The following is a 15,105-nucleotide window of genomic DNA, read 5'->3' as shown; positions in this document are numbered from 1 at the left end:
TCTCTAAGATTCAACTTTCTCCTTAGCAAACTTTCGGTCATTGTGCCCTAAGTTTGAGGGAGGGTGTTAAAATGTATCTCTCTTATATAAATATTTACATATATATAAAGAGAGATACATATACATATATACATGATGTATATATGTATATGTATCTATCTTTATATATATATGTAAATATATATGTTTCCTTTTTTTTCTTGTAAAACCCGCAAGGGTATTTTAGTCATTTCCCTTCCTTTTGCGCATATTCATAATTATGAATATGTTGTAATATTTTTTGTATTTTTACTTTTTCTTTTTTCTTTTCATTTTTTATTTCTTTCTTTTTGTTGACTCAAAGTCAACTTGGAGGGGGCTCAACACTAGCTGTTGAGCCTCTCCAACGGTTAGAATTCTAACAGTTGGAGGGGCTCCAACAGCTAGTGGAGCCCCTCCAAGGCTCCTTTTCCTCTTATAAATAGGGGAGTTCCCCCTTTGTAAAACTCACTTCTTGGAGCTTTTGTTCTCCATTCTTCTCAATAAAATTCTTTATATTTTGTATGCCTTTGTGCATTTGAGTTTCTTTATTGTACCTTCGTGTACATTTGTTCTAAGTGTTCTTGTGCATTTGTGCACATTGGTGGTGTTGTGCTTATCACACACTTTATCTCTTTTTTGAGATATTTTAACCCCCCCCCCCTCGTATGCTCTCCTCTTCCCTCAACCACACACCCTCACCCTCACCTTCCTCACCACTTTTCTCTCTCATTGGTGCAGCTAGACCGGAGGAGGCATTTCAGACATTGGAGTAATAGGGCTGGTGATTTGGCATTTTTGGTGGAATTGAGGTGTTGTTTGGACAATGCTTGAACTGTAACCTTGTGGACCTCAGATTGGCGTAGATTGTTCATTGTTTTTGGGTGATTTATCAAGGTATGATCCAGTACTCCACATTTTGCTTGTTAGTATGCAACATGAACATAGGAAAGTGTGTGTTTGGAATAGGAAATCATGCTTTATTTCTTTGATTTTAGCATGACTATGAGAAATCAGTGAATTCCTACCTAGTTGGGATTTTAGCATATTAAACCATGTTTAGATGATTTTGATATTTGAGAATATGGCATGTTTCATAAGAGTTCATGCTTAGATTTTTTAGTGCTAGCATGCTTGTTATTCAGTGTGTTTGGATTTGACTTTTAGATCTCTTATGTGTGGGACTTTATTTCAAGTGATGGTTGATTTTAATCTTTGTGGAAAATCTGGGGAAATTGTGTTAGATCGATTCGAGACACCCCTAAGAGAGTTGGGGTTGATTTTCGTTCGAGGTAGATGCGTAGAACTCTGAGTTTTCAATGTTCCAAAGGTGGGAAACCGACTGCAGTGTTGTCAGGGGTCGACTCCTGGAGTTCAGGGGTCGACTCCTGGAGTTCAGGAGTCGACTCTTGCAGTTCAGGAGTCGACTCCCTGCTATTGTTTTGTTCTGGTTGGACCCGAGAGTCGACTCCTATTAAGGGAGAGCTGACTTCTGCTAGGAGTGGGTCGACTCCTGCTGAGGGAAAGTTGATTCGTGCTAACTCCTGTTAGGGGAGACTCAACTCCTATGCTCAGGAAGGTCGACTCATGTCTTACTAGAGTATGTTTTCTTAGTGGTTTGAGCTCGGGTAAGGGATGTGAAGCCTAGGATTCAAGGGAATCAACCGTGGAACAGTTTAGGGGACCTATGATTGTTGAGTTTTTTTGGGTTTGATGCATTAATATGAGTTCGGTGGTCCAAGGAAGTACTCGGTCTGTGTTAAGATGCACAGGTGGTACGCAAGCATGCATGTATGGTGTGATGCATATGGATGTGTTTATGTTCTTTCATTTCAGTTAACGTATTGATGATTCGGCAATACGTAGATGTGAATGTGTGTGATGCAAATTGTTTCTGTATATTGTAAGTGGGGCAATATGTATTCATGGAAGTTTGTTGTTATGCTCGTAGTGCAAGTATGACATTACATAGTTTGAGTATGTATGTGAATTGATGTTTAATGTTCGTATTGCAAGCGTGGTTATACGTAACTATGATGCTTATGTGAGCACGAATTTTTGAGTTTTGTATTGCAAGGTTGGCAATACGTAGAGGATTGCATATGACATAAGCATGTATGTCACATTTTGGGTGTTGACCCTGAGTGTGCTTGTGTGGGCGTTGGCCTGTGGTATCGGGAGGGTACTATATGATGCATAAAGAATTAATATTTAAAGAACAAGCTAAATCCAATGATTGTTTTAGCTCACTGGAGCTAGCTTGTCAAGTATGGACGAGCACGAGCACCAACCCTATGGTAGGGCGTTTAACGTTGTTTGGTCAAGTATGAACTGTCACCAATCACGGTGGATTAGAGGACAAAGTACTTCGATACTCGAGGTATAGGTGGAGCTACTGAAGTATGCCTAGTAGTGCACTACGTTGACCACAGGGAGGGGACGAGGTGTCCCAAACTTTGGGTCTCAAGGAGAGGGATGGCCTTGATGAAGGATCTCGAACTCTGGTGCAAGTGTCATGGTGTCCTTCAGGGTTAAAAATATACAATCAAATGGATTATTAAACACCCTGGGCAGGCCGTAGGTGCCCATAATTGTTAGGAGAGTGGTTTCCCTATGGTGATAATCAGGGTCGAAACAAAAATGTGTGCGGAGCTTAGCAACTTAAAGGGTACAATGAGCTTTGGCCTAGGGTGTCAATACCTAGAGGGTACATTGTTCATTTGGTTGTATACCATTTTTCGTGGTGGTAGTTGTGTCTTGACCAAAATACTGGTACCGTGATGGTACGATACATGAAGCATTAGCTTGGGTTGCCTTAACCACGAGAATATGATGCATGGATGTATGTTATGCTATAGTTATGAGCTTGCTACTAACATTTGCATTAAGTCTGAAATTTTAGATGACAAGAAAGTAGAAACCCCAAAAGTAATCAATGTTAAGTTAAGGCTTGATGATGAGACTCTCCTTAAAGATCCTACACCCTATCGTCAGCTGATGGGGGTACTCACTTACTTATCCATCACCAAACCAGATATAACTCATGCAATTCATTCTGTCAGTCATTTTCAGCATGCTCCAACCACCATGCACATGAGTGCTGTATTAAGAATTATCAGATACATCAAGAATACCATCACTAAAGTCTTTTTTCTTCTTCCTCTATGGATTTATTTGTTTATACTGATGTTGATTGGAGAGAAAATCCCAATGATAGAATCTCAACTAAGGTTTTAAAACTCGTGACTTGGAACTCGACTCGTTCTTTATTGACTCGTGACTCGGCGGGTCAACTCGGTGACTCGGACCGGGTTTTGTTAACTTTTGATTTTAAAAGAAAAACAATATATAATTTGTCTGAAACCATGTTTTTGAGTAAACATAGTCTCCAAATGTCTGTAAGAATATAAAAACAACTACAAAGAGCTATAGAGGTTTGCTTGAATAATTGAATTTGATATCTATACAAGCACTTTGACTAATTCATGACTTGAATTAGAGGATTTGGTCACCATGAGTTCAGTCGTTGGGATTCTTACGAGTCATATTTCTAACGAGTCATATTTCTAACGAGTCATTGGGAGCTCCCAATGGTCTCCATCTTCTTTATGTTGTATATATAGGTGTGTGTTCCCCCCTATTCTTCTATGCCTTTTACTCAAGCATTTCCTCAGTAAAACCTATATTTTTTACTCGTGTTTGCCCTTTGTTGGCTATTTGTGTTGTCCCTTAGTGGACTTGTGCTTTTCACATTGTGAGTGTGATCTTGTTAGCCCTTAGTGGCATTGCCTTGTGCTTGTGCACTTTTGTGATTGCAATCGTGTAAGCCCTTAGTGACATTGTTTTTACCACTTCCACTATTTTATTACAAGATTGAGTGACAAAACCTCTCTCCCTCATTTCTTCTTGTTTCAAACCCTATTACAGAGGAAGAAACAGAGAGAGAGAACGAGTGAGAGCCAACGATGCTCGGGTTCCTTGGAACCCTATCACATGAGAGAGAGAGAGAGAGAGAGAGAGAGAGAGAGAGAGAGAGAGAGAGAGAGAGAGAGAGAGAGAGAGAGAGAGAGAGAGAGAGAGAGAGATCTTCCAAAGGGTGACTAGACGGAAGCGAGGATGGTTGCCAGAGACTTGAGCTTTACAGTGTGGAGTCATCTGACAGAGTGAAGTCGAGAGGCAGGTAGTGTGAAGTCATTTGGCTGCATGAGGCAGGGGGTACCTAAGGTCGAGAGCCCTAAAAATCGGTTGTAAAATTCTGAGGGGGGGGGGTCATGGGGAGGGGGCCACACACACACACACACACACACACACACACACCTTTTGGAGGAGGTTCTACTAAAAATCGGGAGAACTTCTCTTGTGTTTGATTGGCCTGTGGGGCTCACCTCAAAAGTGGGGTAACTCTTCTGCTGGAGAAGTTCTCCCTGCAGTCAATCGTGCCTTAATAGAAGTGTTTTTAAAGAGTGGTGCTTGAGTTTCTTCTCTAATCAGCATGTATTTTTTGTGATTTTCAGAAACAAATGAAATGCATCACAACCAGGGTTACCGGAAGCGCGAAACGTCGCGCTTCCGAAGCGTGGGGGGAAGCGTCCCCCTTTTTTGGGAAGCGCGCTTCCCTTTAATGGGGGACGCGTTTCCCTTTAATGGGGGACGCACTTCCCTTTAATGGGAAGCGCGCTTCCCCCACGCTTCCCCCTCGCTTCCCCCACGCTTCCCCCTCGCTTCCCTTGTTTTTTTTCAATTTTTTGTATTTTTTATTTTTTATTTTTATTTTTTTCGCTTCCCCCTCGCTTCCGAGACGCTTCCTAGGTCGCTTCCGAGACGCTTCCTAGGTCGCTTCCGAGATGCTTCCTAGGTCGCTTCCGAGACGCTTCCCGAATCGGTCCTAAGTAGTCCCACGCTTCCCCGCTTCCTAAAATTTTGAAAGTGCCTCGCTTCCCGCTCCCGCTTCCCGTATCGCTTCCCGCTCCCGCTTCCTCAACTGGCAACCATGATCACAACCTTGGTTTAAGATTTGCTAGGGAAATATCTAATGGCCTTATTGTCACAAAGGAGCACCTTCTAAATTAATTCTGTTTATGCGAATATTCACCATTTTTGTCATTTTCTTAGAAAAAAATTTGATGTCTTAAGACATCTCTATCCATTATGTGGAGGTTGACTGCCATCATTTTTAAAGCCTTTAGATATAACAGCATATAGGTAATTGTGAATAGATGGTTGGCTTGAAACTTATGGAAGAGGTGATGTAATATACTGATGGATGCTAGTTGTTAATGGGAATTGGCCCAATTAATGGAGGTTTTGGCTCAATATTTGGTTGACCCATCGGATGGGTTTGTGACTTTTCATTTGTATCAGGGGGCTGCATTGCTTTGATGATTCTAATGAAAATTGGGACCAGGCTGAAAGCATGTAGTGGGCTTTGATGGAGTCATATCATTTTTTATAGGCAATTTAAAAGAACTAATAGATAGATTCCCCACTTCATGAAGTGATCAGACGATAAACTTGCCTATAAAAAGGTATGATGAGAAATAATCAGAATTTTGTGGATTTCAAAACACCCTGTATTTCTAACAATATTCACTAAAATCTTGGTTAGAAATCCAGTACTTAAAGAATTTTGCCAAAAAATGAACTATCAAAGCAAAATCAAATATTTTGAAAGAATATTTTTGAGCTTAGGATCCTGAAAAACAAGGGATTTCGCAACATTATGCTATGGTGGTTTCACGATCTATCACAAAATTAGGAAACTTTGGAAAATGCTAACGTGACAACAAATTGTGGCATTTCAAGTTTTTTTGGATTACTGAATGCTAATTATCAAAGTGTCTATTGACAGAGGAACAAAACTAATGCTTCTACATAGTTTTGAAACAAATTACTTTGAGTTTGGATGTAAATGCTGTCAGCTTTTTGTTCAGAGTTGAGTAAGGCAAGTTCACAAATGTTTTATGCCTGTTGAGATAGTTAATTTTATATGATGATATGCATCAAAATGCTCTGATTATGTGATAAGGAATATAGATTACACGTTAAGGATAGCTGTTTCATAAAGTAGCTAATGCACTATTAATATAGATTATACACACAACAAAAATCGTTGGCTTGGTAGTCATAGATTAATTTGAAAGGTCCTACCAGCTTTTAAAAAGGAATATTTTTTAGCATCTCAATGGTGTATAGTTTGAATATTTGATATATAAAGTCTTTTACCTATAATGATATGTGTTTTTTCATCTATGAGCTTTAGGTCTTCTCATCCTATTTGTCTTTGTTGTGTGTCTTGCATTGTGTACGAGAAATTTTGATATTTCTGTTCTTTGTTTGAGGTTTGTGTATGGTTTGAGATTAGCAACCAAGGTTGATGGTTGGGGGACCATGCAGCTATACGTCAATCGGTTCAAAAGGACATATTAGTGTGTGCTAAGACAAATATCTTGGCTGCGAGCTATTGTGGATTCATTCAACTGGAATCGAGAATTCAGCTCTTTCTTAAAAACTCTCTTTGTGTGTGTTCAGCGGTGACCTCTCGTCACTTTTTTGTTTTTTGAAATTAAATAAAATTTGTTTTTATTGCTTCTAGAAAAAAATCTGATGGAGGATGCAAAACCCCATGCATAACTGATCTAGGATTTCAAAAACAAATGGAAGATTGATATCTGGCATTTCAATCAGGAACTTACAAGAGAACTCATCTTTTAGTTTATGCTGGTTTATCAATATGTTAATTTTCTCCATATTGTCTATAGACATGTGACAATGCCATTCTTTAGAGTGTTTTAGCTTATTTTTATGCTTGACATACTTCCAAGGAACATCTTATATCTGGTGAGCATTTCACTTGTTTGCAACTTTATGTGAAGTGTGAACTATGGTGTAGATGGCTAGGATCAAGAGCCTTGCTTCTTAAGTTTATCTTCCTTTTCACATCTTGACTTTTGATTTTGATTCATTTTCTCATAATTTTTGAACCATGCCTAGTGTTTCTGCTCTCTTTTCGGACTGAATCTTTCCAACTGGTGCATTTCAACACTTGATGTCATTCATTATAAGCTATCCCAGTTTCCATTTTGCAGGAATTGAAATTGATGATGAGGAGCTAGCTCGATTTGTAGAGCATGTGGATAAGGATAATAACGGAATAATTACTTTTGAAGAATGGAGGGATTTCCTTCTTCTTTATCCCCATGAAGCAACAATTGAAAACATTTACCACTACTGGGAAAGAGTTTGCCTTGTGGATATTGGGGAACAAGCAGTCATACCAGAGGGCATCAGTAAACATGTACATGCAAGCAAATATTTGATAGCAGGCGGAGTAGCAGGTGCAACATCTCGGACTGCGACTGCTCCTCTGGATCGCCTAAAAGTGGTGTTGCAAGTACAAACAACAAGTGCCCGGATTATGCCAGCATTAAAAGATATCTGGAAGGAAGGTCGTTTTTTGGGGTTTTTCCGGGGGAATGGCATTAATGTGATGAAGGTGGCACCTGAAAGTGCCATAAAGTTCTATACTTATGAAATGCTCAAGAATTTCATTGTCAATGCAAGAGGGGAGAATAAAGCTGATATAGGTACCTCTGGGCGGCTTTTTGCTGGTGGAGTAGCTGGTGCAATCGCACAGACTGCAATATACCCAATGGATCTTGTAAAAACTCGATTACAAACCTATGCTTGTGAAGGTGGAAAAGTTCCAAAGTTAAGAGCATTGTCGAAAGATATATGGATTCAGGAAGGACCACGTGCTTTTTACAGAGGTCTCTTTCCATCTCTCCTTGGGATGATTCCTTATGCAGGCATTGATCTGGCTGCATATGAGACTTTGAAAGATATGTCAAAAACATATATTTTGAATGATAGTGGTAAGTGCTATTAGATTTATATCATTTTCTATAAAATTCCTTTATTCATTTGAGGAAGCGCTATTTCTTTATATTGGTAATCAGTAATTATGTGATACAAGTTCAAAGAACAGATTGTCGGATGTGATGAACTGTTATGTGTTCAATGAGCCTTGCTTTCAGCTAGCAGGCATATGATTATTATGCACAAAATCACACACTACCTGATCTGTGTAGTTTGAGGGAAAATGTAGTACTAGTAATGATAAATTTTTAGCCCTCATCGTTCACTTTGCACATGAAAGCAGATTGCTTTTGATTTTTTTCTATCTTTACAGTGTTTTGAGTAATTGTTATCTGAATCTTTGTTCTGTAGAGCCTGGCCCTCTCGTACAACTTGGATGTGGGACAATTTCAGGATCCCTTGGAGCAACATGTGTATATCCCCTGCAGGTTATTAGGACAAGGTATGCTGAACTGGAAGTGCTGTTTCTTAGGGTCTGCATTATTTGTATTTGGATAGTCAAGTATGAGTTCAACTGAGTCAGATCAATTCTAGAGTCCCCAACTTCCCTGGACTTCGCCCATGCTGCGATGAATTGAATCATTGAATTTCTTGGGTTTACAAGCTGGTATTTTGCGGTTCAATCAAAATAGTTGCTATAGAAATTTGGGTTTGTGCCTGCTTGTTTGCATATATGGACATGTTATCTCCATCACCATTACTATCCTACAACCCTAATGTAACCTCCCACTTGTCATGCTCACAACCATTGAGACCACTGTTACCTCTGGTGCGTATTGCTTTTACTATCTCCTCCACAAAGGGTAGCGTGCATGCCATGACCATTATCCTACTCCTGGCATCCCTTCTAGCACCATTTTGTTCACTCCTGGTACAGCCTCAACTATTTACCATGTCCACCACTGCCGTCACTCCTCTTCAACTCCTACATAGATGGCAAACCCGGTGAGTCAACTTGGGAATCACCTGAGTCAACTTGGATCGGACCCCAAATAGGTCATCGATTCAGGTTACTGATCCTAATGCCAATTATAAACTTTTTATCATGCATTTTATGATTTTAATGCACAATTCTTACACAAAGGCACTTGTTATGAAGAATCTAATACTGATCAATGAAAACTGTTAACAATCATGTATAGTTATATGTTTCTGTAACTTAACTGTTGACATATTACAGCTTGAAGTTTAGTTATTTCCATGTCTTATTCATGTGCTTACACTATAAAATATAGTCCTAACTCGTCCAAGTCACTGAGTGAACCTGCTGACTCGCGAGTCAAGGGTTGGGTGATCCGAGCCCGAGTCACGAGTTTGCCAACTATGATCTCCTATTGTAACCTCTTTCCACACAAAAAGCACTTGTTGCCACTATCAGGGATTTATAGAGGGTATGTTTTGGAACACTTGTTTTTCCTTTATGTTGTAGTCTGAATCAACATTTTCTCCAGGATAGTCTCGTCAACCATATTCATGAAACAGCTGGGACAGTAATACATATTTAATGTTGACAAATTCCTAGCCGGTTAACTGGGTCATACTTAAGAACTTTTGCACATCAAAATAAGGCCCAAGTGCCATTGTTTATTTGGTAATGTTTGCATTTATTTTCAGAATGCAAGCACAGCGTTCTACTGCAACTGCTGGCTACGAGGGAATGTCTGATGTTTTCTGGAGGACCCTAAAGCATGAAGGTGTTTCAGGGTTTTACAAAGGACTCTTTCCTAATTTGCTCAAAGTGGTGCCTTCTGCTAGCATAACATACCTTGTTTATGAAGCTATGAAGAAGAGTCTTGAGCTTGACTAAGATTATGCTTCAATTAGATGGCAACACTGATTATCTCCACGGCTGACTACTGAATTTGTGATGAGGACAACATTACTGCCATGATGATGATGATGGTGGTGGTGGTGGTTGGGTAGGTCTTTTGATGTCTTAAAACATGAGTAGTAGTCAGCTTTTCGTTCAGGCTATCAAGCAAGCAAACTATAAGGGGGTTGTTATTTATCATCTTGCGACATGATACAAGTGCAGTCTTTGAACTTGTAAAATCCTAATATCCTCTTCAATTTTATGGGCTCAAACCATCAGGTAAATGCTCATTTACTGGGGGGGGGGGGCATCCATCACAAATTGTTGGTAGAATAGCATGTTCAGAGTAAACTGTGAAATCTATGCCAGTTCAGATTCATTTCTCACTTTGCAGCATTTCTTGGGTTGTGCCCATGAAGCCATAACAACCCCAGTATGTCAAGAGTCAAGACTAAGGTAGTTGCTTTTTTCCTTTTTGTGCTTTAGGGTATGACATTGTTTTATTGTATGAATATTATTCATTAATGAGTCCACCAAATGTTGGAGTTTCAATTTTGGGTTAGGCATTTGGACAGGCAAAAAAGAAGAGTTTCACTTTTGGTTTTGTGGGTATTTGAGCAAGCAAGACCTCTGTGTGTGTGTGTGTGTGTCAACAAGAATACTGCGTGAATTCTACTTCTATTTGATTGGATTATACTCTTGGTTTGCAGCTTTAAAAGTCTGTTCCATGGAGTCTTATGTTTCGCCCCTCTAGGCCTTAGGTTCGGTTTGATTGACTTGGTCTGCAACCTATTTTAACTTGCCCGTCTTGACTTGAACCATGGGGACTCTACTTTTCCTTTTTTTTATGGCTATTTATTGAGGTTCTTTAAATCTTAATTGTTTGACTGCACAAGTTGAGATTAATTTTAGTGATTGATGTAATTATGCTAGGAGTATATTTGGGTAGTTTGCTGGGTCATTTGCAGTTGCAATTTGGTACTGCTTGGAAACTACTAGCTGGGGCGGGAGTTTATGCATTTGAGATGGGAAGTGAGGTTCTCTTTCCTTTATATTTGTACTAATGAATGGATTTAGTAACTACCACCTCCTAGAAGTGGTAGTTGTCAAATCCAAGATTTGGCAGCTGCTACCTTTTCAAATGCATAAATTGCCCTGGATTACCAGTTTCCAAACGGAAAGTGATGTAAATAGATTGCCCGATTTACAAGAAAATATATCAAACTACCAACTATTGCTACCTAAAACTGCAAATTTCTAGCTTTATCTAAGAAAATAGGAAAAACTAAAAAAAAGGAGAAATAAGTAACAAGAAATTATCTCATATCAATCAATCTCAACTTTATCTTCAATGTCATCTCATCTATATATAAATGAGATATTACAATCCCAAGTGACTCTGGTTTCTTATCTACATAGACACCTAACCAAGAAAACAAATTCTAATTTTCTTAAACTACTATAATGAGATGTGGATCAATTATTGAGATCCAATATTCATTACAATGACCCCAACATAAGAAACTATTCAAACTAAAATAATATGGATCTTAAATAATCCAATTAATAATATTGACACTGATATGTGTGGCTTGGCTCATTCATCATTTTTTTTTTGAGTTGGAGAACATTTGCCTCAAGTCTGGTTCTTCTTACTTCTTTCATTTTTGTTCGACTTTTGTGCACGATGAAAGGGAAGCAATCTCCAAGTGTGGATTTATCAAGTATTACTCTAATGAAGCTGGTGGTGTAATGATCTATTTTGTTGATTATCCAATTAAAGAGAGTATCTGGACTTTGTTGCTCCATGGTGGTTGGTGCAAAACAACTTCAAATGGATATTCTTGAAATATTTATTCCAAAGTAAAACTATTCAACTGTAAATGCTTTTAGATCCAATGAATACGTATCAAGTCCAAATTGGTTCCATCGGGGTCAAATGGGTACTTTGCAGTCTGTTTAAGTAGTGAACAAGGCAACTGAGTATATGCATGTTTAGATCAGCATTTGTGTGAGCCATTGCATGATCAATTTCCAGCATTGTAAATTACAAGAAAATCTATCGAACTACCAACTACTGCTACCTAAAACTACCAATATCTAGTTTTATCTAAGAAATCAGAAATAACTGGATATAACAAAAAATTATCTCATACCAATCTCAACTTTGATCTTCAATGTTAGCTCATTTCATCTATATATAGATGAGATATTACAATCTCAAGTGACTCAGATTTTCTATAGATAAACATCTAATCAAGAAATCAAATCTTAATTTTTTTAAACTAATAAAATGAGATATGTATCAATTATAAAGATTCGATATTCATTACAATGATTCAAAATAAGAAAATATCCAAATTAAAATAATATGGATCTCAAATGATTCAAGAATATGTGTAGCTTTGGCCCCTTAAAAGGTCACCGTACTACCAACGCACTTATTGCACTGCGTATAGTCGTGGATCCATTTGGCCCCCTAAACTGCCCTCAGATAATCTCTTTGCTATTCATTTGGTCAAGACCAGGACCTAATTTCACTCCGGTCGGCAGATCTGGATAATATCCAAATACGGGTCCGATACCGATTTCATCCCCGATCCATCGGAAGCCCTAAAATACATGGACGACCACCGCCACAACACAATCGAGCTCCCTAATGAAGAGTGACGCGAGCGAACGGCCCAGATCAAAACGAGCTTCATCGGACGGACGAGAGCCATCCCTCTTCTCCCTATAAATAGCCCCAAAAAACCCTCGTTGATGTCCTTCTCTATCTCTTCTTCCTCCTGAGAATTGCGGCAGAAGAAAGTCTTCACTAGCGTTTCTCCGATATCGCCTCCAACATGGTTTGTTCTCTCTTTCTCTCTCTAGATTTCTAGATTCAGTCTTTCTTTGCGCTCTTCGATTTGTTATCTCGATCTTTACTTAATTTCCTCGTTTCTTCTCACTACGTTTTCCCGCTCCTTAGGTGCTCTCGAACGATATCGATTTGCTCCACCCTCCGGCGGATTTGGAGAAGAGGAAGCATAAGCTCAAGCGCCTTGTTCAATCCCCGAACTCCTTCTTCATGGTAACGATTTGGACTTGGTTCGACTTTTCTGATTGTTCTTAGGTGTTTGGGTGCACCCACTTATCCAGGTAAACGGGACAAGCTGGCAAATTGCATTATCATCTATAATAGAAAGACCCCTCCTTCTCCAGTTCATCTGGATAAGTGGTTGCATCCAAACACGTTAAAGAATTTTTAGGGTTTAACGAGGCGGAAGGGAAGAAGAGTCTTTGTTTGTGGTTTTTATTGATTTAGATCCGTTTTTTTGGGTGTTGTAGGATGTCAAATGTCAAGGATGCTTCAATATGTAAGTTAGTTTTTTCTTGGTTGATTTGGGATCGTGGTCTTCTTTTGGTGATCATGTGATGTGGGTTTTGATGTTTGGGTTGTAATTGCAGAACGACTGTGTTCAGCCACTCGCAGACGGTCGTCGTCTGCGGCAATTGCCAGACAGTCTTGTGTCAGCCGACCGGAGGCCGGGCGAGGCTCACGGAAGGCTGTTCTTTTAGGAAGAAGGGTGATTGAGACTTAAATACATCGTCTTGTTTTCGTCTACTCGGTCGGTGAGTTGAGATAATGCGGGGTTTGAAAGAGAAGTGAGATGGGTTCCATTATGCTCTTTGTGATCACGTTCGTGTAGGGATGACTTCTCTTGTTTAGCTTGTATGTGTTCGTGAGTCGTGCATTCCTTTTATGTGCTCACGAGTTGGTCTTTATGAGTACAGGAATACTGTTAACTGTTGATTTTTCATTTTTGGCTAGAGTTGGCATTTTGATGTAGTTCCTATGACTTTGGCTTCTACATTAATTCGGATATGATTATTATTCTCAAATAGAATTTTCGTGATGCCGTGTTTATTTGGTGATTGCCATTTATTTTTATGCGTGAGTCTGTTTTGTTATAATTGTAGTGGGTTGCATATAGTTACTGGATTCTTGTCAGCTTGTGAGCTACACTATTTCCGAATCTTCATTTGGTCCCTTCTTTATGTTGGCCCAAGGGATATTTGTTAAAAGTAAACCTGTTCCTGAGATATTGGTAGCCGTATGCCCTTCCCCTTCACTTTTGTTTTCTGGTTTGGCAATGAGTTCAGTGGTTATGAACTCCTTATCTGGATCTGGCATAGCATCCTCAACCAAGGTCCGATTGAGCTTGTACATCATCTTACATTGGAACAAGCATTGTCCTATCACTCGGTTGAGCATTGCAATAGCTACCTGAGGTTTGATTTCGGTGACATTCCAAAACACTACATGATGGTAACAGTTTGCCCCATCTGGTAATTCAGGCTATCCTATTGCAATACATAGTAACAATCCCGTCACACCTCGTACGATTATGCCTGTTGAGGGGTGTTGGGGGGAATCTCACCTTAAGGCCTGGATCTTATTGGGTGTGGCATAAGTCTGGGTGAATTGTGATCCCCATTGACTTGCTTGGCCAAGTAATCAGGCTGGTGTGGCTGAAACTGAACCCTCATTTTTCCTCTCTGAGAAAAATTGAAAGGTTGTGGTTGGAATTAGGGCAGGTAGCCTATGGGTCGGTCACTTGGCCCACCTTTCTTATTCAAATCAATATACAGCCCACAATTGCTCTGCTCATCTGCCAGCAGCGGCTTGTGAATATCACCAGGTTGAAGTTTGAAACCTACAGGTAGGGTTTCGTTCAGACCTAGGTGGAACCAGACTTGAACCAGAATCGGGTCTAATCTGATATACTATAAGATAAACCATACCCATACCCAGACCCAGACCCAGACCCGATAAGAACTACATGAACCAGTCCAGTACCATACCTGGTAAAATAATATTTTTGTATCATTTTTACATTGAAAATTTGAGGGCCTTAATAGGAACTCGGGTCCGGCATGGGTCTGGTATAAAATTTCACAAACTATACCCAGGTCCATGTATTAATTGGACCATCGGGTCTGGACCCAGGTCTTAATTGGGTTTTCTTATTTGTCACCATACCTGGACCCTATGGGCTTTGGTCCGGTTTAACCCAACCCGTTGACACCCCTACCTACAGGAGACATCCCTTGACACTGTTGTCAGTATCAGTGTGTATCGGCCTGAATCGTATCTGCCGATTCACCTGAATCGTTGGCCAAACGATACAGGTCCGATTCCGAAACTGACAACATTGCCTTGACACAAAGTTGAAGATGGGCATACTCTCTAATGGGCAAGGAGGACCTTAGGGGTTGCAGCAACCGGAGGTTTGCTAATGTGTTGTAGATAAGGAAGGGTTTTTCCCTTGGCCAGCCAAGAGAAAAAAAATGCATAGGAAATAGTGGTACAAATGGATTAGGCCCGGTTGGATCCACTTTGAATCTGTTGCATT

The 15,105-nt window shown here is 39.7% G+C and overlaps 2 protein-coding genes across 3 annotated transcripts in view; both read left to right on the top strand.

The window, feature by feature from the left end:
- The window catches only part of LOC149840347 (calcium-dependent mitochondrial ATP-magnesium/phosphate carrier protein 2-like), a 74,900-nt gene extending 64,642 nt beyond the window's left edge, over positions 1 to 10,258 (top strand). For both annotated transcript variants that reach the window (XM_090003108.1, XM_090003109.1), the window contains exons 3-5: positions 7,104 to 7,889; positions 8,245 to 8,335; positions 9,508 to 10,258. In XM_090003108.1, coding sequence (XP_089859234.1) covers positions 7,104 to 7,889; positions 8,245 to 8,335; positions 9,508 to 9,700 — 1,070 coding nt within the window. In that variant the 3' untranslated portion in view covers positions 9,701 to 10,258. The remainder of the gene's footprint in view (positions 1 to 7,103; positions 7,890 to 8,244; positions 8,336 to 9,507) is intronic.
- Positions 10,259 to 12,470: 2,212 nt separating this feature from the next.
- Positions 12,471 to 13,605, top strand: LOC149840346 (small ribosomal subunit protein eS27y-like). The gene is made up of 4 exons (XM_090004406.1): positions 12,471 to 12,555; positions 12,678 to 12,779; positions 13,037 to 13,065; positions 13,157 to 13,605. Exons 1-4 carry the CDS (start codon positions 12,553 to 12,555, stop codon positions 13,281 to 13,283), a joined length of 261 nt encoding a protein of 86 aa, XP_089860532.1. The 5' UTR covers positions 12,471 to 12,552; the 3' UTR covers positions 13,284 to 13,605.
- Positions 13,606 to 15,105: the final 1,500 nt, after the last annotated feature.

The sequence above is a fragment of the Nuphar pumila genome, chromosome 4 (assembly GCF_984573655.1).
Source record: "Nuphar pumila chromosome 4, dmNupPumi1.hap1.1, whole genome shotgun sequence".
Classification (NCBI taxonomy): domain Eukaryota; kingdom Viridiplantae; phylum Streptophyta; class Magnoliopsida; order Nymphaeales; family Nymphaeaceae; genus Nuphar; species Nuphar pumila.
The sequence above is the reverse complement of the archived record's forward strand: the minus strand, read 5'-3'. Positions and strand labels throughout refer to the sequence as shown.

Coding starts and splice junctions, on each gene's coding strand:
- LOC149840346 (XM_090004406.1), top strand. Junction 12,780..13,036: donor CCCCGAACTCCTTCTTCATG/GTAACGATTTGG, acceptor TGGGTGTTGTAG/GATGTCAAATGTCAAGGATG. Junction 13,066..13,156: donor TGTCAAGGATGCTTCAATAT/GTAAGTTAGTTT, acceptor TTGTAATTGCAG/AACGACTGTGTTCAGCCACT.